Raw genomic sequence first — 23437 nt, 5'->3', positions numbered from 1 at the left:
GCTTACGATACGGCATTGGATATGACAGAAATCTGTGTGGGGGTTTATTTATTTTGTTTTGCGCTCTCACATTCTGCGGTTGCCATGGCGTCGTTGCTCCGTCGCGCATGCTCATCGGAGGCAGAGAAAGGGGGCTGCGAAAGGCTCGAGTGTGCGCAAACACAGACTCGAGTACCACCGCCACACTATTAGGGGGCAATCGATGCTCGGCTCAGAGAGGCTGGATAAGCAGCGGTGCTGACGCAGTCCCGCAGAGTGCTTTGGAGGAGGAATCGGGAGGGAGGGCATCGAGGGTGGTGAATGAAAAGGGATGTTAATGACATGCGCCGTGTCGTCGGTCAGGGTTGAAAATGTCCTGAATCTTTGATCCGTGAAAGGAAAAGCCTTGGAATGGAAAGTCTCCGAGAGTACGTCCGTCGGGAAGACGGAACGCGATGAAATCATCTGGCGCGCATTGTGCTCGGTGGATGTATTGCACCGCGGAATGGTGAGAGATGGCATTCGCTTGGGGAAGCCGTTATCCAGCCGGCGATTGACCACCACCGATGTTGGCGGTAGACTCGAACGTAGCACGTGACGAGTAGCCACAGCCATGGCGAGGGGGACTCTATTCCGAATGTGGTGTGCCCAGGTATTGGGTCGGTGAGCCGGACAGGCCCAGGTGAAATTAAGCTTTGGTTGTAATAACAAGTTGGAGGTCCAGTGGGCTTTAGCATCAACGCCGCCGCCACGTGTCAACTGTCCTCTTTGGTGAGGTTGACAGTTTTAAGAGCACTACTACATCACTCTTCTCATGTTTTGAGGAATGAAAAAAGCAAGTAATGGCCATACATTTTTTTTGTGAACGCCATAGAAGTACAATACAAATTAACTGAATTCCCGATGACCATTTATTTCCATAGTTTAGATTTTTCCTTTGGCAAAATATGTAACGCTTAATACAACTTGATGGGAAAGGAAAAGCGAGGAGGGGAAGACAGAAACCCAGGTGGACTAATGCGGTGGTAAAATATATATAAGAAGGAGGAATTATGATTGAGTGAAGCGGTGCTCCCGGCTGAATAAAGACACGTGGTGGAAATGTGTTCATCCCCATTGCGAGCTGACAGAATGGACAGACGCGGATGATGATGATAGCTTTTAAAAACATACATTCGTGCTATAATGCATTTGACACATACATTTTAACATGCATATTTTCATTTTTTCCAGATGAATCATTTTAGTAGAATCTAAAAGTGTGGGTGGTGTTAAACTTATTTTCTTTTACAAGCACTCTATAACATAGCAATTCTGTGCTCCCAAATGTCCTACAAATGGTTAATTATTTAAATTTGTAGATAAGTTTTAGATATATACTTATGCAAATAAAAGTAACCTGGTACAACAAGGTAATAGTGCAGCCCTGCAATTCCTTGCTCAAACCACTTCTGGCGGAAGGGCCTCCACTCGAGGGAGCTTGACAGAGCTCCTTTACAAAGCATTTGGCCTATTCTTCCACATTTGCCAGATGCCTTGGGAGAGATTTGAGTACCCACCCTCCACGACCTACCGATTGCTTCTCTCTGGCGCACCCATCTATACTACTGGGTGGGCATAGGCGGGGAGATTCATGAATCTGGCACCATGGTTTTCATTTCACTTGCCACGCCTGGACATCGAATCGAGCCGGCGACCTGTGGATTGTAAGTCCAGTGCGCTGACCGTTTACAAACCACGACAGTGATTTAGTGGAACTTGCGTGCTTGAACCTGATGGTGAACCGTGCGTCGTTTTGTTGGAGGAGGTCACGCCAAATCTAATGATCAGCCATGCAGCCAGAACCACATGACAGAGGTCACGGGGTAACAACCGCAGGGCCTGGTTGACATTTAATGAATTGAGCCTCCGTCATATGCGCGGTCAGTGGAGGAAAGCCACTACTCTTTGGCCGGATATTCTGTTACGAGCACGAAATGTCATGCTCGCCCGAGCAAAAGGACCTCCAGCCCCAGGCACCAGGGTAGGAAAAATTGCTGTGCATGTTTACAGCCGAGTTATAAGCGTTGCTTTGTTGTTGTTTTTGAGAACGCCAAATGTAGTTGTTGAATACAATCATCAATAACACTGCTCTAAAGTGGGAATAATATACAATGGCAGCATCAATGACATGGGCCCGTCTTTATAGCCTTCATAGCCTTCTTCGTAGCCGAAATATCTCTGAACTATGAATAATAATTATGAGGGCAATTCATTACTGCGAGCATATTTTGCGAATCGAAGGCAATGCTCAATTGAGAACTCAGAGGCACAGAGCCAGAGCTCAAAGTCCATCATACACCTACTTGAACAGGTAAGAGCCTAGACCGGTGAGAGCCTCAACAGATGAGATCATCAAGAGGTGAGCCTTGATTTGCTGCTTAAAGAAGGGCCATTGCCAGAAACGTCACCTGTAAGTACGTTTGTTGAACTTCTTTCGTACCGTACATAGGCTAATCGGAGGTGCGGGTGAAGGCAACGCATTTGTTCTTCTATAGGGCGGTGCTACTGACAATTGTGTTGAGTTTGTGCTTTTTGGTGCCTCTGCGCCCACTGCCAACGCGGTATCACCAAATACATTTTTTTGGTGAAAAGTGTTGATCAGTTTCACTTAGCAAATTCGCATATTTGCCGACCAATTATCCTCACAAGAAAAAAATATCACCACTCAATGGCGTGCGCAGAATAGCACGCCCGTTGGCTTTGCACATTCATAAATAAACTCTGCCAGCGAACAAGTAATTTAGTTCTTGCTTTTTGCGATACGAAGCTGAAGAAAAAGGGGCGCGCGTTTTTCCAAATAGATCTCATTTCCCGATGCTGCAGGAGGCAGGAAATAAAATTCGTTCTCAATCTCTGGGAGTCGTCAAGTGGCGCCTGCCCTCTGAGCGAGCAGACCAGGCAGCAGCCTACTCGCCAGAGATGCGCGCAGCTTCGCACGCTCCGCTACGGGGACTCCAAGCACGTCGATAGCAGCTATTGGGATTGCGCTCCAGCTCATTTGCTCGGCTGCCCGCCCGCCTGAACGCCCGCTCCTCGCCCCGCGAGAGGCATCGGAGAGAACACCGCCCCCCCCCCACACCCCCCCCCCCCTGTGAATTTCTTCCACGCGACCTGCCTCCCCACGAAAGCCGCTCGGCACGGGACAGCAATTTGATTCCTCCCCCCCCTGATCTCGTGCGCGGCATTGCCGGCAAGAGGGTTCGGTCACCCAGAGACGAGTTCTTAAATGTCACTTGCCGTGTGCTGACATCTAACCCCGTTGTCAAACACACAGAGGTCTTTAAATAAATAGGCATAGATGAACGAAAGTCGGTGACATGGGAATGTGTTTTGTGTTGAGTTTGCTGTTCCTTTCCCACACATTCGATTAGCGCGGTTTGCTGCGTACAGTACGAAATAAGTTCTACAGACATCCGTATATGTTTCATGCATTTAAAACGTAATACAAATTACAATGCATAGTACCTCCTGTTTTTCTCCAGAGATTATGAGTGCGGTGCAGAAACTTGCCCACTAAATAAGTATTTCAGGAGCATGAACTATGAAAATTTATGATCTTACTCAATGCATGAGCCCTGGTTAGACAGCATTTGCACACATGGTGCTCTTAAAAGTATCCTATAACCAGGCAGCAGTTTGAACGTTGCGGTTGAAATGTCGGTAACGTATTCCATATATGAAACTAATTATTTGGCGATTGTGCATTGGCAGTGGTGCACACACAACAACAACTCTATGCGTTCGGCAATAACACTGCCCTAAAAGGAAAAGTACACCGTAGGCAACGTTTCGGGCAATGGACCTTCTTCATAGCTAAGAGATATCCGAGAGGGCCCTTGTTATTATCTGTGGGCCCACGCCAAGGGGCGAGAGAGGACCACTCGGTGTGACATAATAAATACCCCACTACTCACGAGCTCGCCTGTTGTATCGTTTTAAATTTTAGGGCCGTGTTTTTGGAGTGTTTTGTTATTCCTCTGCTGAAGGTTTTAAAACCAGCAGGCTTGGGCGATCTTCAACAGCACGCATCACAAAGCATCTGGAACGGCCATTTGTTTCAAACGCCTCCGATTGAGATGTTGCCAAACACCCTGGGACTCTCTCGGTTTTGCGACAAATACAAATTTGTAGTGAATACTATATAAAGGATACTATATGGAGTGGATACTACATACAGGATCCTATATATATGGGTACTATATGGAGTGGATACTATATGGAGTGTATACTATATAGTGGATACTATATAAAGTGGATACTATCTGGAGTGGATACTATATAAAGGATACTATATGGAGTGGATGCTATATGGAGTGGATACTATATGGATTGGATACTATATAGTGGACACTATATGGAGTGTATGCTATATAAAGGACACTATATAAAGTGGATACTATATGGAGTGGATACTATATAAAGGATACTATATGGAGTGGATACTATATGGAGTGGATACTATATGAAGGCAAAACACATTTGACGTGTCGGGTTGAAAAAAAAATCATCTCGAAAAAGGCCATCAAGAATAAAAACCGGGCTAAAATTATTTGAAAATACTTCTTGTACCCTTCATAGGATATGTTTCCACAAAGCACGCGGTTAGAACAAAATACCGATAAAAATTTTACGGAACAAAAAACAGCACGTGGTGTGAAATGTCGCATGCTGTGTAACATTTCAAAACCCCCCAAAAAAAACATTTCGAAAAATAGCACATCAGTGCCCAATGTCCGAGACCCCGTCTGAATCTGCCGTCGGCCGGTGTGTTCGTGTTTCCCCGGCAAAGCGATGGGGGACGACCGCTCTCGTGGTGGTTAGCGCGCCGCGCTGTGAACCAGCCACCCTGAATTCTCTTCCCCGTCAGGACGAATAGCAGCAGCGATTGGTTTGAACCGATCCTGGCCTTCCCCTTGGTCGATTCAGCCTCAAATTACTTCCTGGTGTGTTTCAACATCAGCGGTTGGGGCGATGACAGGCGGGCCTGATGTTGTTCTGGCCACACCACAACCCCCGTTTGTGCCGCGTGCTCGCCTTCACAGGTGCTCGCTGGCAGCACTTTCACCCAAACAGCCTGCGTCGATGACACGGGGGGGGGAGGGATCTTCGCCTCCGTCTCTCTAGCGCCGTGTGCACGTGTTGAAAGGTTTAAGCCAATTGTGGCCGCGCTGTTTGGTTCCACAGCTTGTAAAGGCTCACGCTCATGGGGCTTACAATATAACCCGCTTTCATTATCTTTCCCCTCGAGTGCATATCATCTGCTGGACCATTTAAAATAAGACAATATGCCTGTATGCGACGCACGAAGATAAAAATGCTCAAACACTGAAAAGGATTTGCACAGTGGTTCATCTCCACAAAACAACACCGAATGATGCAATGAAAATTGCACCTTGTTTTGTTTACTTCACATTTAATTAATAAATAGATATATTTTAATGGCCACACGCTGTTGAAATATAAATGGTGGCACCAAAGTTGGTCGATCGGCGGGTTGCGTGTGATAGTGGGGTAGAGTGTGGATACTCCCATCTCTTCCAAGTTGTCTGCCCAGGATGGAAGAGTAGGCCAACATAGCCTCTATTGGGGGTCCATTAGAGACTCTGACCAGCAGTGGTGTGAGGAAACAATTGCAGAGCTGCACCTTTAGCTATTGTAATGGGTCTCGATCATTGTGCATCACTGAATGACATTGATGCGAACATTACCCATAACCATTTGTTCCACTGCATGATGAGTTTTTCGATTACAGTGTGGACATAGATCGGTTTATTATAACAAAGCAGCAACAACTCAATCAACCATCAAAAATACACATCAAAGAACGCATCCAAACTGTTCCACAGTTGTATGGAATGACATTGCACGTCAACACATACACAGAACCAGACCACGGACCCCTGCAAGTCATCATTGGCTACGAATCAGAGAAACAATCTGCACACCAAGGAGATACATTTTCATGATCTGCAGTTTTATCTTGCAAATAATGTTAAGGATGTGAAATGTGTACCGCTAACTAATGTAATGAACGTTTAACTTTTGTATGGATTTATTTCCAGTGATTATTTTTATTTTATTTGAAGACATTCCAATGACTCATAATTTGCAAATTATATATGAACACTAGAAATGCTCATTTTCCCACGTGATCGTCCATTTATTTAACGTCGTATCACATTCTCCACAATACAACATGCATTTCCCCTTGTGTTTAAATTAAAATATTTGGAGTGTCTTCCCAGAAATTCGTTTAATGTGGAAAATATGGTATAGTGCAAAAGTAAAGAGCGCCGAGATGAATATAAAATTAAAACTGTGCCCTGTTTGTTTCCTCTGGTCAAGCGAATATTTATCATAATTTCAGCTTTGTACATTGACATTGCTCCAGATATTTGCTCACATTAAATTTAGCTTGTAATACTAACGTGGAATTGATTCAATTATTTTAATCAGTCTACGCAGTCCAGAAAGTCTATGTAAGCTTGCAAATAATGGGCTTCCAAAATATTGTAATTATATGGAACATCAAGGTGAATTACCTGCCTTCAATATAACTCAAGTTGTCAACGTTCTGAAATCCAAGCCAGCGTTTCAAGCCTGCCCACCTCCTTCATTGATGTGTAGATTGTGTTCTTTCATATTTAAATCAAGCCACATGTTTTCCTTTAAGCTACAGGTTAAGAGATTTGAAATCTGCATCACAAACACTGCATCATCAATGATTGCCCCCTGCTCTTAAGACCTGTCAACGGTCCAGCTTTTCACATCTCCAAATTAACAGAATGATGTTCTTCCAAATTCATAATCCGATCAATACCTGCAATGAACATGAATGAAAATGTGCTGGATGTGAAAATAAGTACAACGTCCTCTACAATGCTACGACCACGTATGACCACCAGCGTCATGAACAAAATAAAACAAAAATAAACGAACGCGTCGTGTACATATGCAGCACACGTGGGGTCCTATTCAGATGTTGCTGGATATGAATCGATGTTAAAACGCGATCAATTGTGCCCGTCATCAACGAAGGGGCAACTGAACGGTCAAAGCAATGTGTGTCTGCCAATTCATGAACACGTGAACCGGGCTCATAGCGCAGAGGCAGCTCCAGGTGGAAGGTCTCCTTTTCAGGTCTTCCTGATCGAACCACGTTTGCTCAATGGTAGGCTTTAGTGGTAAGCTTTGTTGCGCTTTGCTTTTTTCTTTGGTGCCAGTTGGACAGAGGAACGGGTGGATGAAGAACCTCAGCCCGGGTCTCAACGACCTCATTCAGAATTCGCGACCCCTGTGTGTATGCATGTTGAACTTCTTTCGCGCCGTACGTAGTCAATCGCGCCCAACAGTGGCGCCGTGATTTTGGGCACTGTGCTGTGAGGTTTTTTGGGGGGGTTAGATCGCGTAAATATAAATGTGTCGTTAAACCCGCCACCACCCGACACAGCCCATTAGTAAGGTTTGTCACGTAAACAGAATTTGGCCAATTCGTTACTAGTTCAGCACACCGGTTGTGTGTTGGAGAGTAAACCCACAACATTTTTGCTGGCGAAACCATGATGTGTTTCGCCAGCAATTACAACTGGAATCATCAGGCGGACAGCCATATTTATTATGGATAATATTGGTCGCGAAAGCCTACGTGTTAAACTCTTATGCTGGGTCGGAAGGTTCGATCCCTGGCCCTGATTTATATTAGTGGCAAGCGATATCTCAACCGGGTCCCGTCCCCCTCCTCTTCGCGAAGTCGCACTCACGACCGTGGTGACACAAAACCACAAAAACTACTCCCATGACTGACGTAGCATGGAGAGGCCGTCGGCCAACAGAGGATTTACAAAAGGGCAGACCCCTTACGATGTTTGTCTTCTTGATTTCTGGGGGTTCGCGATTCACGAGGAATGGAACACGTTTTTGCTACAGCTTGACAGTTTAATTAAAATGTGCGGCCCTTAAATGTTTACAATGACGACGTTAAAACGTGACTGCTGTGATTTGTGACTTGTCAAAGACTTTGCTTCTCGTTTAATATGCATTTTGACCATTTTAAAGCGTAAACCTCCCTGTTTTCATCAAAAAATTGCTTCAATTAAACACGTCATTATTTGAAATGTTCGAGATATATTTCTATAAAATAGCAAAGTTTACCAAATGAAACTTATTATATGCAATATAATTGACATTAATTACGCACTCATTCACTTTCTCCCGCCCCCACCCATCCCATTCATTTACAACTTCTGGTTACAGCCTAAACGTGACACATTGTTTATAAAACATTAGAAGCCGTTCAATTGAAATACATTACCAACACGATTCAAGTCGATTTGCCTTCAGTAGACGCAAAGCTTTGGGATGGATGTTTTATCGTAAACCAATCAGTGTGTATGGTATGTTCCACATTGTCTTTGATTACATTTCTTTTGTAGCTATACAAGGCACAACATTCAATGCTTTATGCATTACAGACTTTACGTGAAATTGCACACAGAAGACATGTCTATAGGACAACAAAATTACAATACTAATGGCATCAAAATGATTAACGTTTCTTTCCAGAACCACGGGGCTAACATTTTTGTTCGCTGCATGTGTCTTTTTTTTAATTGCAGTAATTAAATATAGCATTATACAATCGATTGCATGACGAAAAACAGTGCACAAGTGCCGAATAATGTGAAGCGAAGTCGCTATCTACAATGTAGAGTTTTGTTGTTGTTGAAATTTTGAATCTTTGTGTCGGTATGGGGCTGATTTTTGTCTTTAGAGTAAAAGGCAGGGGGAGAATGCTGGTAAACAATTTGAAAGGAAATTGCTGTGCTACAGGCCGACATGACATTTAAACATCGATAAGAACAGATAAAGACGAATGGATTTTAAACACTGGCGATAAATATTTTAAATAAATTCTGTAGAAAAAAAGCAGCATCTATTAGTTTTTATTTATATATATTTAAAAAAAGTAACCGCTCGCAATTTTGAGAATCAAGTTTATGTTTTTATATAATGCCATATTCTCTCAGCATGCCTCCTGTGCGCATGGGTCGCGTTCAGCATATCCTCCCATCGCCGTACCAATAGGGCCGATGAGATAAAATCGCCCAACGTTGAACGCGTAGCAACGTATCCGGCGCATGGGCCATTTTAATATCCTTCAGCACAAGCGAAGGGAAATTTAGAAGCAGCAGTTCCCATGAAAACGGGAGCTTAATGCGCATTACCTTCCATGCAGTAACCCATTTATCTGTCCCAGCTGCTGATTAATCTTCGGTTGCATTTTAACCCCAATGATGTTTATGCCAATCAAATGTCTCAAGATGTGTTTTCAAATTTCACCGCGTGTAATTCGACATGATGTCCAACACTATGCTCCGCTTGCTGGCAAGCTTCTTCGTGACCGACGTTTTCTGCCGATCTCATTTGCCGTGAAAGCGAGCGAAATGTTGCACGTACAATATCGCAGCGCGCGAAGCTCAAACGTCGGACGTCATGCCAAATAACACGCGGCGCAAACTGAACACGTATCGGAGAGGTACGAAGCAAAATCGCACAAACCTACGCAGCACCAATATACATTTGCACAAAACACATACGCGCTTCTTATGAATAGTATACAGCGTTGTTTTGGTATGCACACTCAACTGCAGAGGTCTGCTCATAGATGTAATGTATTTAACGCGAAAGGTTTTGCCAAGTATTGTCAGACAGATGCACGTTATGGAAAATAATCGAAAACAATACTAATAAAGGGGCAATGATCTTAATTCAAATTTTTTTTTAGTTTTTCTAATTTAATCTAATTATGCTTTCGGAGTCATGTCATTAGACACAGAATCCGTTCGGCAATCTTGCACAGCAGAGTATCCCGTGTGTCAGGGAATGGGTGCGGAGATTATTTTTTTCCCAAAGTATCCTTCCAGTGGCCTTTAACTCCTCATATGGCAGGGGTCACATGTTTGCAATACACTCAGTCATTATATTGTTTACCGTATAACAGGCCAAACAATATATGTTTTTCATAATTCTCAGAGCAATTTTTTCCCAAAATTAACTCCAAAGTAACATGTCGTATTATTATTAATATTTTGTGTGCAGTTATTGGTGAACGGCCTGATACCATCAGTTCACACGAACACTGGGCAACTTAATTTAATGATGTGCTCTGAAGAAGGCTCTGAAACGTCACCTCTTGTATATATGTTTCCTGATAAGGCAGTGTTAGTGACGAACGTGTTGAGATTTTTGTAACTTCATCGTGGCTGGCTGATTCACAGTGGATCTCAGCAGCAGCTTGTCCTTTAAAATTCTTAAGAGATACGATGCTAAAATATATGCCAAACGCGGCTATGTCTGGGTGTCCCCGTAACTTCTTACACTTTAATTGATTGTCCTTTTCGTTGGCGTTCCATTGATAGCTTTACAATTTTTGGGACTTATAGTGCATTTGTTAAAGAGTTTTAAAGAACATTTGTAACAAAAACATATCGTAGAAAGTTTAAACGCAGCATAGGAAGTGCAAACAACTTACGGTGGGAGGGGGTGGGGGAAACCACGGCTATGTATGTCTGTTGAACTTCTTTCACACCGTACGTAGCCAACCGTGCCAATTGGAGGTGCAATTTTCGGTGTAATTTTGTGAAATCCTCCTACCCTGCTGTGTAAAACCGGTTCGATCCAATGAATGCGTCGCTTAAACTAATGACTACGTGTGCACCGTTTGGACTCAACGGGTTCACTCCTCACTCTCCTCCTCTTCTTCCCCGACGTCGTTCCCAGCGGGCTGTGCCCCGTCCACCGTGCTTCTCACGCTGCCCTGGGACGTGTACATGCGCGTGCGAACCGGGCACTCTTCATTCATCAGGATGGACTGCACGCAATACGACACACAAACACACACGTAAAAAAAATTAACCCGTAAAAACAACGTTTTTCACTATAAATCCTTTATATGCGTGGCAGCAAGAGTCCTCTCGTCCTCTGGCTTGAGATGGCTGCCACCTATGGGTCAGGTGATTGCCTGCCACCATTAAGCAATTGGTAATTAAATATAATTTATTTTTTCCTAAAAAGTGTAACATTTTGGAAACAAAATTTCACTAAAATAAATTGTCACGCACAACGAGTCTGTGTGCAAAATGTCAGCTCGATTGGATCACGGGAAGTGGGTTAAAAAACGACCAAAAAATTTGCACGGTCGTAAGCGCGCAAGCAAGCAAGCAAGTGAACTTAATATAAAAGATTTAAAAATATATATATACACGGAGACCAACAACATCTCACCGCAGATGCGTATATTGTCGCGGCAGAGTGCTGTTAACAACCTTCTATGAAGGTCGGCATGACACATGAGAAGACGATGGTGTGGCCGGTACCATTTCCCGGCCGCCTTTGTCTCCCCGGTGCTGATATTTGCACAGAACGCACACATTTAAGGTCGAATCATCATGTGGGAGGTCCGCGACAGATTCAGATACCACTTTGCCGCCTGCCATTGATGTAAGGCCGTGGCCAGGAATTTAATTAAGGTCACCCGATTCGCAGCATAGTGCGCTAAGCACACGTGCCACCGCTCTGCGTGCGAGCACACAGAGATGCACGATAAATCAAATGCCATTTGGTGGAACCTGGGGACTGATCTCCACCAAGCCTCCCTCCCGACCCCAACCCAACATCCGAAAACCTCCAGCAGCAATGCGCAATTGCCACGGCTGTCCAAACGGAATGGCTGAACACTCACTGGGGAAGAAGGGCCGGGCGATTGGAGAGGCTGTCATTCATGTGGCACGAGCTGGCAGGTACTGCTTGGACCTCCGTGGAATTACAGGAGGTCTGGAGGACTGGTTGCAGATCTTATGACCGCGAGAGACTATTTGTCACTATGAAATCATTCAGGGGACTTGGGAGCATGGCAAGGAGGTCTAGAAGCCTGCGAGTCCCAGGCTGTTATGGGGTCACCTCCATATCAATACGAGGTGAGAAATGGTGGCGGTGAGTCGCATGCCTTCGATGACCTCCTGTCACGTGCGTTGGCTAAAGTGGCCCTTGCGACTGTCACATTGTGAATTGGCATCGATGCCCAAGTGGGTCAATGTGACGTTGACACACGAACAAACGATTGTGAGCATACGTTATAAGAAACTCTGGCTTGGTCTAAATGTATGTACGTATGTCGAATTTCTTTTGCACCGTACGTAGCCAACCTTGCTAATTGGAAGGGCGGGAAACAAACAAGTTGATATTGTAAAAGTCCACCTTCCAGAATGAAACAACAGCATGGTACTTAGTTGAACATATAACTGTTGTGGGTTTACTCTCTAACACACCGGTATGCTGAACCAGAAACTAACTGGCACGTTTTGTTTACGTGACAAACCTCACTAATTGGCTGTGTCGGGTGGCAGTGGGATTCACGACGCATTTATATTAACACGATTTAAGCTAACAACACCTCTATTATGGACAGTTGAACTCGTTCACACGCATTTACGGCCCTTCAACATTTCACGTGCTGAGGACCTGCCCATGCCGTACAGATCATGGCGACTATTTGACCATCATTCACGATGCTGCCCAGTGTGGGTTGGTGATGGCGAGGGGGGAGCATAGGCGTGCGAGCGTCGTGCAGAATGACTGTCCAGTTTGTTTCACCGCCCTCTGCTGTTCGCCGTACATTGCCCCTTAGTCGGTTGTGGATTTGACTGAACCCATAAAAAAAACCTATATCATATTAAAACAAAATCCAATCGGTGGGAATAGTCTGCATGATGCGTTGAGAATAACGTTGTCCAATTCGACAGAACTGAATCAAGAGGCCCTAAAGAAGCCAACATCGCATGGCATATTCAGAGGTTTACGACCAGAGGATATTTAAAATTTATATTCCTAGGTTCTTTCGGTAATGTCACGTAGATAGAAAAATAATAAAAAATAAAGTGAATAAAATAAAATGTTATAAACAGTTTGCCTTTAGAGGTTAACCCCCCTTTTCCTGATGACGACCGCTTGTGTTGCGATCGAAACGCCGTGGTTTTTTGTTTTTATTCGTATTTTATTTTTTATAATTTTTATTCATTTTTTTTCTATCTACGTGACTTTACCGAACAAAACTGAGAATATGAATTCCTGCAGTCACGAAAGTTTTAAGTCAAAATCTTTAATTAAGTTTTGTTGTGAAACAATAAGCTCACCTGCTCAACTACTGTTCGCATTATTGACACTAAACACACACCCATAATTGTAAGACTACTACATGTGTAACGACTTTGACGACGATGTAGTAAGAGCCACTTCATTTGGACACAGCCACAAACACATTCTTGCGGAGGGAGCTGGTAGGAACGTTGGGTTGCTCGGTCAATGGCCAGGGTCAACGGCGGCGTGGTGTATTCCGCAAATATGGCTGACTGTGAGGGCGGGCACAAGCCGGCGTGAGTAGGTTAAACGTTGAGTTTTATAAGGGCACCACGGGGTGACCAGCCGCTCCCCTCCCCACCCAGCCCCACCCCTCCCACCCCCACCCAGCCCCACTCTCCCCACCCAGCCCCTCCCCACCCTCCCCTCTCCACCCAGCCCCACCCCTCCCATTTTTGGATGCAAGACGGACGGACGGACACAATAATCCCCTGTGGGCTGATGGAACCAGGTGGTTCCTACCAGTATACGGGACCCGAGGCTTCGTGCTTGTCTTGCAGCTTGTAACTTCCTCCGAACTTCCCCACTCCTCGTGCTCTCCCCCCTTTTATATTCCTTCCATATTCCTCAGCCCCCTTTCTCGAACCTTCTTGTCCTTGTTTTTCCCTAAGACAGTCCCTGCCCTTCACCTCTAACGGATACTCTCTCTGTTTTCCGATCGATCTCGTTCAAACCTCCTTATTCCTCCAATCCATGTAAAAGTCTGCCTCCCGACCAATCACCGTGGAGGCATCTTTCTACCAATCGGAGATCTTTGTTAATTTTTAAACAGCAGTTAGGCTGCATATTAGCTTGGGGTATTTTTTCAGTCATTACAAGTGTTTTAGCATTATTTTTTAGTTTTTTTAAAGGAATTAAAAGGATTGTATTAATAAATGTAACTATCTCAACTAAAACTGTTAAACTAAACTTTTTATTTTATCAGGTAAGGCACACTGAGTTATATAGATATTTTTCGGAAGCGACCTGGTCACAAATGATAGGTCAACGAAGTGGCTTATCTTGTGGAAATTATTAGCAGCCAAATACTCTAAACGCGTGCTGTTGTTTATAAATGTGGAACGAAAAACCCGGAGGATCCAGATAAACATCCAGCGCGATCAAGGGGAGAGAGAGAGACACGCAAACTCCAAATATACAGCAGGAGTCAGGGTCGTGATCAAAGCCACGTCCTCCTGTATACCAGACGATTGCGCCGAGGGAATTTCTAAAAGAAAAACAAATACTACTATAAAACCATATGCTGGAGCTAAACACCCAACGGAAGTAGCCTACATATTATAACTGTAAAACAGTGTCACGTGTAGGACTATCTGCTTTCATTAATGACATCCGACGGAGCAGCGTATACATCAACGCTGCACATTTCCGATTGGAGATAAAGGGGACTGGACAAAATAGGGGCAGCTTGAAATTTCACACTTTAAAAGTCTGATTCATGCTGCGGTCAAATGCCTATTGACGTTTTTGGTGTTGAGTAAATGGCGGTATTGATGTTCTTGGATAAATGTTGGCTAACCGCTCAATTCGAGTGGTGCACGGGGGAGCCGTTTGGAACGTACCATCTTCTCCTCGCGGCCGGGTGGGCTACGTAGGAAGTAGCACAGCGGAGCAAAGAGGATGTCGATTATCCCGATGATGGTCATCAGCCAGGGGAAGCCGATGGTGCGAGCGATAGCCCCGCCAGCGGAAGGGCCTGGAAACATCGCAGACACGAATATGCAGCATCATCATACTGTTGCAGAAAGCACAGTAAGGTGGATTTTGGCACAGATAAAATTGAATCGTATGATTATAACTTAAAACCAAATATAAAAACTTAAATGTTCAAATGTTGTCGACCCGAAAATTATGGACGACAAGTTCATTGGTTTCACTCAAATGACTGGATTAGCCTATAGCTCAACATGGCTTTAGTCTCATGCTTGACCCTGAACAATGAAAGATATTTCCCATCATCAGTAAAACAAGTACATTACTTCTCATGGAGCGTGACTGTAAAGCCGACAGTGGTCAATGATAGCCTGCCAGACTGTTGGGCCCTGTCAAGGCTGGTAGGGCACATGACGGTGTAATGTTGGGTGACAGCATGCCCGGGCCACCTTTGTCTTCCAATTTAAGACGTTAAGAGGTCTTAAAAAAGTGACGCATTTTAAGTTGAGTCAATCTAGGTGATGCTCAAGCCAGGCGCAGATTCCAATTGCAGCCTGGTGTTCGTTCGTTAGCCAAGAATTGAAGTGACAGGCAAACAAACCTTCATGCCATTCGACCCACGTACACACACAAATAGCAGCGCACACACTGAATCACGTGCGGGGACAAGTACCCACAGTATGTACGTGTCTACTCAATGTGTATTATGAAAAAGGTCTATGAGCTAAGAAACGTGGACAATGACTATGCAAATGGGATTAAAAGCTGGAAAGTTTGCAACGAAGCGTGGAGAAAAATGCATGCTTGAAATTACAACCGAGAGAGAGAGAATAAGGCACAATGTGGATGAAGGTGTCTTGGGCAGGACACATCACTCTGGATGGCGGCAAGTCAGAGGGGATAGAGAGTAACAGCTGAGCGGCATCTAAAGGAGGGGACACGCCAGAGAGGACGTCCAGTACGGAGATGGAGCAATGAGATCAGCTGGTGTGCAGATGCTAGATGGAATGTTGCGTCGACAGGCGGCGAGGCCTAGATCAAGGCTGAAGATGAGAGGTACATTCGTAAAGAAGCACGCAGCATGTCCCTTGCTTCCCAATCCTGAGTGCAAACACCACATCCCAATGCGGATGTGCCACCAAATGAATGACAGATCTACGGGCGAATACCTAAAGGGTGTTCGTGGTGACATCAAGTTATTGCCCAATGACATTAAGACAGGTCAGCCGTGTAACAGACGATCTGCTGTGTGAGCGTTGGCTATCATGCGTTGACACGGCAGCGGGATTATGGATGTGTGAATTCCGGAAAGAAGTCATAAGACCGCTCGTGGTATATATGGTGACTTAAGTATCAATGGGTCATGTTGCATTTGCCGATAATGTGATTCTCACGCAACAGCGTAGAGTTCCAATGAATATCGCATAGACTCCGTAGTGGCACTTAAATAAAAATCTGATTGCGGAAATAATCGGGCGCAGCAGTAACCATCGGCGTCTATGCGTCCTTCCATCGGTGCGGCAGATACAATGAGTCGCAGTTTTAATTTATTGAAATAGATTGCTCTTGTCACGGCTTACCGAGGTATTGTTTAACCTCTCAGGGCACGTGTGAGTGCACTCGCCTGTCACACGTTTTGCTTTGGTGGTGTGGCACTCGCTAAAATAAAAGGGTAATCCCAGTGCCACGAACAAAAGAGAGGGACATGCCACGATTAGCCACCGGCGCACGTTCAGCTCACACACTGAGAAGTGCCTCAATGATGATTGCTGCGCGATTAACATTTGGCTCGTGAGTTATGCTGTCCATAATATGAAATACATCCAACAAGACATGCTATTCTGTTCAATGGGTAAGATGGCAATATGTCCGGGAGCTAAATGCCAACGTCGAGGTCCGCTAGCCACGATGGGGCTTCAGGGAGAGAGTTCGTGTAGTTTTGATATTACTCCCATACTGAAGGAGCACAGACTGGTCCATAGCTTGGGTTACGTGGCCACAATCGCTCTGTGTTTTGGAGACGGTGACCTTTTCGAAGCGCCACCTTTTACGTGCATTCATGTTGCCTTGAACATGACAATGTTTTGAATGCATCGTACGCCGATGGCACAATCAGAAGAAAAAAAAATTGGGAAAAGTACAACAAACCAATCTATGCCGTGGTGAGGTGCGCTATCCGAGGCGGTGAGTGAACATGACAAGGGTTATGTTTGCATGGCTGAGGTTACGCGAGTGGGGGAGCATCCCTGAGCCATACCCAGTGCAAAGCCCATGCAGAATGCGACATCGGCAATGGCATAGACGCTGCCGTACACAGAGACGTGACGCAAGTCCACCAGGTAACCCATGAGTGGCATCATGGAGGAGTCCACCATCCCTGGACCACGCGAGCCACAATTAAGGATCAGCACCAATACAACTGCTGTCACTCTCACCATTATCATTGTGCTCTTTGGGTCTTTCCGTAAAGTCACGTAGATCGAAAGGTAGAAAAAAAAATCACGACATATTTATTCTTGGATCTTTCGGTAAAGGCACGTAGAAGGGAAATAATAAAATAATAAAAATTAAACATAATTAAATTTTCACGACGTTTCGGCCACAACACAAGCAGCCGTCCTCATTAGGATGCTGTCTTTCCAACAGCTCTGTTCTTCGCCCGAGGACGGCTGCTTGCGTTGTGGCCGAAACGTCGTGATAATTTTATTATGTTTAATTTGTGTTATTTTATCATTTCCCTTCTACGTGACTTTACCGAAATATCCAAGAATAGGAATCCCTACAGCTGGCGGACTGCTGAGGCAGAAGACGATTGCTTGTGTTGCGATCGAAACGTCGTGATGTTTTTTTTATTTTTCTATCTACGTGACTTTACCGAAATACCCAAAGAGTATGAATTCCTGCATCATCATCTTCACCATTCTTATTATCATCATCATCATTATCATCTTCACCATGATTATCATCATAACATCTAAGCATGAACATAATGAACATAAACCTGCGACTCCAGCTATATTAAGTTTGGAATTAATTATACAATTCACTGGTATTTTTGTCACGCGAGTCATTGCTGATATTATCGTTGTTGATGTGCCCGTGTTATTATTATTATCATCATCATCATTAAAATTTTGTCGATCTCCTGTATTAAAAAAAAAACTTACCGATTGCAAAGCCAACACCGAAATTTGGCACAATCAGCCCGTAAATTGTTTTGCCCAGCGGGACCTGACGGCAGTGCGAGAGAAACACAGAGTGGCAGAAGCAAGGTCGAACGCTATTAAAGAAACAGGCTTCGCTTACTCTGAATAAACTCTACGTACAAACGTTGAAGCAAACAAAAAGAATGGTAACGACTTACACAGATTATGGAGATTCCTACTACGACCATTCCGATCAGTGCACACAGCCACCTGCAAACAAAGCACAATTTTTACCGCGTAGATTTTACCCTTTCTGGCAATAAAACAGTTGTGTTAAGATGTTAAAACACCAAACAGAAACCTTTTGCAAAGAATCTTGTCTGCATTAACCACACGTACTTGTGGTGAACGTGCAAACAAAAAACATGCTTTGACAGTATGTGCATTGTCTTTGAAACTGATTGGTCCACACCAGAGACAGCTTTCTTTAGAGCCTCGTCTCAAACAGTGTTAGACCGGAGGACGCCAAAAGGCGTCCAGCACAAAGACAATGCCACTATCAGGGCATTGAGAGCTCGGGGTGAGCAGCTACATCTAGGTACCTCTCTTGCCAGTATATCAAAATATAAGGAAAGGCTTTCACCCTTTCCGGCAATAAAACAGTTGTTTTAAGATGTTCAAACAGCAACAGAAAAGCACAATTTGTACCGCGTAGTTTTTTCGCTGTGGCGCTATACAGTTCAGCTCTCCAAATGGGGTTCCGACATCGCGACGCAGTGTTGCTCGTCATCACGTCCGACGTTTCGCTTCCACACGCTGTGCGCTTGCTTCAGGAACCGAAATGAGCCACTCACTTCGGTTCCTGAATAAACATGGCAGGCAAACGCGCGCGGGTATAGCATAGAGACCGCATCGGAGGCAGCTGTGAAGCACACACAAATCGTTCCGACGTTTTAAACGAATTTTACGAGAGATGAAACCCACCGGGTTTGTTGCAGCAGAGAGAGAGAGAGACAGCCACGGGCTGAGAAATTGACCACGCCAGCTTAAAGATACCATTGGTCGATGAAGTGTTTGTTGTGTTTGGAACTGAACGTCACAGGAAGCTCTGACAGTTAATTGGTTGGGCCACGAAAGTTGGTGACCTGCTCAAGGTGTGCCTCATTCGGGCGGCATCCGTTCAGATGAGAATGTGAGCTGGTATGACACAATTGCAGCATTTTCATTTTGTTATGTAACAATTTACTCTGTGACCCTGGGCTGGAGGGAAGCTACGTGGTTAGAGGTCTGGCTTTATATCTTACGGAACATCATTCTGTCTTACATGTACGTGAAGTCTTCTGTTGCCTTACTTTGCCCTCTCTTACATTTTTCACACTGAGGTAGAGAGCGTCGATTCAATTTAAGTGCGTTTGTTTACATAGCGATGGGTCACACGCTCACACGTTCACACACGCACGAACACACAAGGCTTCTATCCTCATTTGACTGTTTAGCAATCGTCATAACATCTAAGCATGACCATAATTAATATAACTTACTTCGCATTCGTGTCACTAAGTGAATGATACGAATGATTATATTTATGTGTTCTGTACATTATTCGAGACCACACTGCAACAGTTTTTCCCAAACTGCAATATGCTTGCAAATGTTATAATTTTACTTTTAATACAAATTAATTAATGGTGTAATACATTTTAGATTATTGCAGGTTATGACTGTTACTCAATATCTATGAAAATAAAAAAAAATCAGTTCATCAGGAAACAATTATTAAATGTAATTCTTATCAAGGTCCCATGGTACAAAGTGTCATCTCAGGCCCTGTTTGACTCTCAGGTCTCTCTATTTATGGCGTTATGAAGAAGGGGCATTTCCCAAAACGTCACGTTTTATATATTTTTCCTTTTAAGGCCACAGTATTATTGACGAATGTGTCAATAACCTCCAATTAGCACGGTTGGCTACATACCAGAGGTGGGACAAAGTCATTGTTGTGCAAGTCACAAGTAAGTCTCAAGTCTTTGCTCTCAAGTCCCGAGTCAAGTCGAGTCAAAGATGAGGCAAGTCCAAGTCGAGTCTGAAGTCATCAAAATCATGACTCGAGTCTGACTCGAGTCCAAGTCGCATGACTCGAGTCCACACCTCTGCTACATACGGTGCTAAAGAAGCACAACAAACATACATTGCGTGTGGAGTTATTTTGGCGTACTGTGGTGTGGCATGTGAAGTGAAGTTTGTTAAAAAATAAAAATCTTGTTTCAGACACTTCCTCAATGACTCCACCCACTGCATGTTGAAATTACTATGATAATTATGATTATTCCAGGTGATTTTGTCATAGGCAGGGCAAATTTACACATCGTTTGAATGCCTTACCTTCCCATTTTGTGAGCCAAAGGTCCAAATATGTTGGTGCCTATCCAGTAAGAGATGCTGGCTGGAATGAAAGCAACTCCTGCAAAAGCGCACACACACACAAACAGACATGTATAAATATGATAGCAACATACTGTTGCTGAATAAAGAAATGCAACAGATTGTCTCTCAAAAATGTATCAAGCTTATTAGAATAACAACATTAATCAACACTGAACATTTTAACTGTTATTTTGGGGAGGAAAAAAATCACCAGCATCCTCCTGGGACCTCTTTTGCCAGTACCAAGATGATACTCTAATAATATATGCATTGTCTTTGAGCCTAGTCTCAAATGGTCTAACTCCATTTGAGACTAGGCCACGAAGAAAGCTGTCTCTGGTGTGGACCAATCAGTTTCAAGGACAATACATATATTATCAGAGTATGTTTTTTTTTGTTTTCTGGCCACAAGTATTGTGGTTAATGCAGACGTGATTCCTCGTAAAAAAGTTTAAGTTTTATCACCAGCATGTTTACGAATCAATAACAATTCTCCACTTACAAAGCAGTACCACGCATTAAGACGAATAATTATGAGCAAATAATATTAGACTTCGTAAAGAAAAACGTGTAAAGTATAAAATAGTCAGGATTTAGTATTGTAATTTTTTGCACTTCTTTAGCACTGTATTAAACCAACCGTGCTATGTATGTGCAGTGTATTTTTCGATTTAAAGCTTTCGTAACTGCAAGGATTCATCTTCTTGGTTCTTTCGGCAAAGTCACGTAGAAGGGAAATAATAAAATAATTAGCGGCAGACGCTGTCTTTCCGACAGACCTGTTCTTCACCTGAGGACGGCTGCTTGCGTTGTGGCCGAAACGTCGTGAGAATTGTATTTTATTATGTTTTATTTTTATTATTTTATTATTTCCCTTCTACGTGACTTTATGTGCAGTGTCACGAAATATGAATAGTGCCGTATGCATAGTTTTTTTTAATATCACAATTGTTTTCATTATCCTGTCCTTTGGTTTCCAGAGCAACTCTAGAAGATCAGCATAGACAACAGCAAGGATCGGCCATCCCTTGCAACTGCCCTGTATTGAATGCAGCTGCTAACATAACATCGCTGCTAACATAGCATGCTCCACCTGCTCTGAACCAGAGTGGAAAAATAATTCACCAATGATTTAAACTCATTGACAATTATTACAGAATGAGACTTTAAGGCAAAGGAGCATTCATCACCAGCATCATCATCATCATCATCAGCATCATCATCATCATCACCAGCATCATCATCATCATCACCAGCATCATCATCAGCATCATCATCATCATCACCAGCATCATCATCAGCATCATCATCATCATCATCACCAGCATCACCAGCATCATCATCATCATCACCAGCATCATCATCAGCATCATCATCATCATCACCAGCATCATCATCAGCATCATCATCATCAGCATCATCATCATCATCATCACCAGCATCATCATCATCATCCGCAATTATCTATCCACTGCTGGATGCATGCCTTTCCATGCCAGGGCGATACAACAACTTGATGCCACAATTCAACTCATTTCCACAAACCAGCTGATCTAATCGCTCCATCTCTATATGGTGGTCGTCCTCTCTGCCGTGTGTCGTCCTTTAGCTACCATTCTGTCGCCAGTCCCATCCATCGGCTATCATCCCTTCCAGCGATGCGTCACTGTCCGTGTGTCTGATCCATATGCCAAGGAGCTAGTATTCAGTGGAGGCAAACTTAACATGTATGGCGCAATACAGTTTTACGTAATGGCATGCCTAATTCCTGATGAATAAGCCCCGTAGTGCGTACATCATGCGTACCGTACATGTGAAAGTGGGATATAAATTAAAACCCAATCTTAGGAGTTAAACATGCTATTATAATTCAAGAGACTGATCACTGCCCACACATTGTCATACACTACTCATGAATGATGACCGACTGATGGTGGGTTGGAATATCGTGTCGCCTTTAAGCTGGCTCACACTCATTGAAGCAGTACATCTGTCACCGCCATAATCTCCTACCACGTTGGGATTTGCTTTGTGCGGCTACGTAAAGGATCGGAACCCACGTTCTCCCTATTTGACCTGTGACGTATGACGCGTTAGGTTTCCCACATGCTTTATTGAGCAAGTGCCGTCCTTACGATCTTATCCTTTGCCCAACGGTGCTCATGACGAGGACATATGCGCTGCACAAAGGCCGTAATCACAGACGAACGATGAGAGATGACATTTGAATGTGCTTCGGTGCTTAATAAAAACGCACCCAGCTGCCACTTAGGTGAGCACATGGTTTCCATCATCCATATGGGAAGGGCGGGTTCCAGCATTGCGATGCCCATGTTAGCAACGCAGATAGATCCTGCATCACGGCAGACAACAAGAAACACACACATCAATAAAAGTCTCACCGAGTCTTAATGCACTTTTTACATGATGGTGGGGGTGGTGCATTCCTGTGATCCAGCACTGTCCCTGGCAAGGGCTTGAATTTGTACCCTGGTTTGACAACGATATCCATTACAGGATAATAAAGCATTGGAACGTCATTCTAGCGACCGTGATGTTTTGCATGTGCGTCAAGAAGTACATGTGGTCATCCAGATATAAACACACATATCCCTTTGTTATTACATTATATCGATTCTCTCTCACACAGAGCAGGCACGAGGCAGACATTTGGCAAGGGTGGCTGCAGTGCAGAAAACCATCGTTTGACTGACCCTCAGCCCATTTGAGTTCAATGCAATTGGTTAAGTATATAAATAAACGACACCCATCTAAACCAGCTCAAGCCTCCCGAAATTCAAGCAACTTGTGTTATTAACCATGCAAAAAAGATTTAACTACACATATTTGGCAGCGATTTCAGCTGCACCACCTCTACATAACAAAAGGCTCAGTCAACCATTCTACACAACAAAGACTCATTTTCTGGCAGCGATTTCAGCCGCATCGTCTCTACATATAACTAAAGGCTCAGTCCCATTTACACGCACCTGTACATC

At 44.0% G+C, this 23437-nt stretch overlaps 1 protein-coding gene across 1 annotated transcript in view; it reads right to left on the bottom strand.

Moving 5' to 3' along the window:
* Positions 1-10557: 10557 nt before the first annotated feature.
* Positions 10558-23437, bottom strand: part of LOC144931268 (synaptic vesicular amine transporter-like) — a 28982-nt gene continuing 16102 nt past the window's right edge. The window contains exons 9-15 of the mRNA XM_078855078.1: positions 22696-22791; positions 20397-20475; positions 18233-18284; positions 18036-18099; positions 17126-17245; positions 14778-14911; positions 10558-10891 (exon numbers count right to left, since the gene is read on the bottom strand). Coding sequence (XP_078711204.1) covers positions 10757-10891; positions 14778-14911; positions 17126-17245; positions 18036-18099; positions 18233-18284; positions 20397-20475; positions 22696-22791 — 680 coding nt within the window. The 3' untranslated portion in view covers positions 10558-10756. The remainder of the gene's footprint in view (positions 10892-14777; positions 14912-17125; positions 17246-18035; positions 18100-18232; positions 18285-20396; positions 20476-22695; positions 22792-23437) is intronic.

Source organism: Lampetra fluviatilis, chromosome 4, assembly GCF_964198595.1.
Source record: "Lampetra fluviatilis chromosome 4, kcLamFluv1.1, whole genome shotgun sequence".
Taxonomy (NCBI): domain Eukaryota; kingdom Metazoa; phylum Chordata; class Hyperoartia; order Petromyzontiformes; family Petromyzontidae; genus Lampetra; species Lampetra fluviatilis.
Note: the sequence above shows the minus strand (reverse complement) of the source record. Positions and strands in the feature narration are given on the sequence as shown.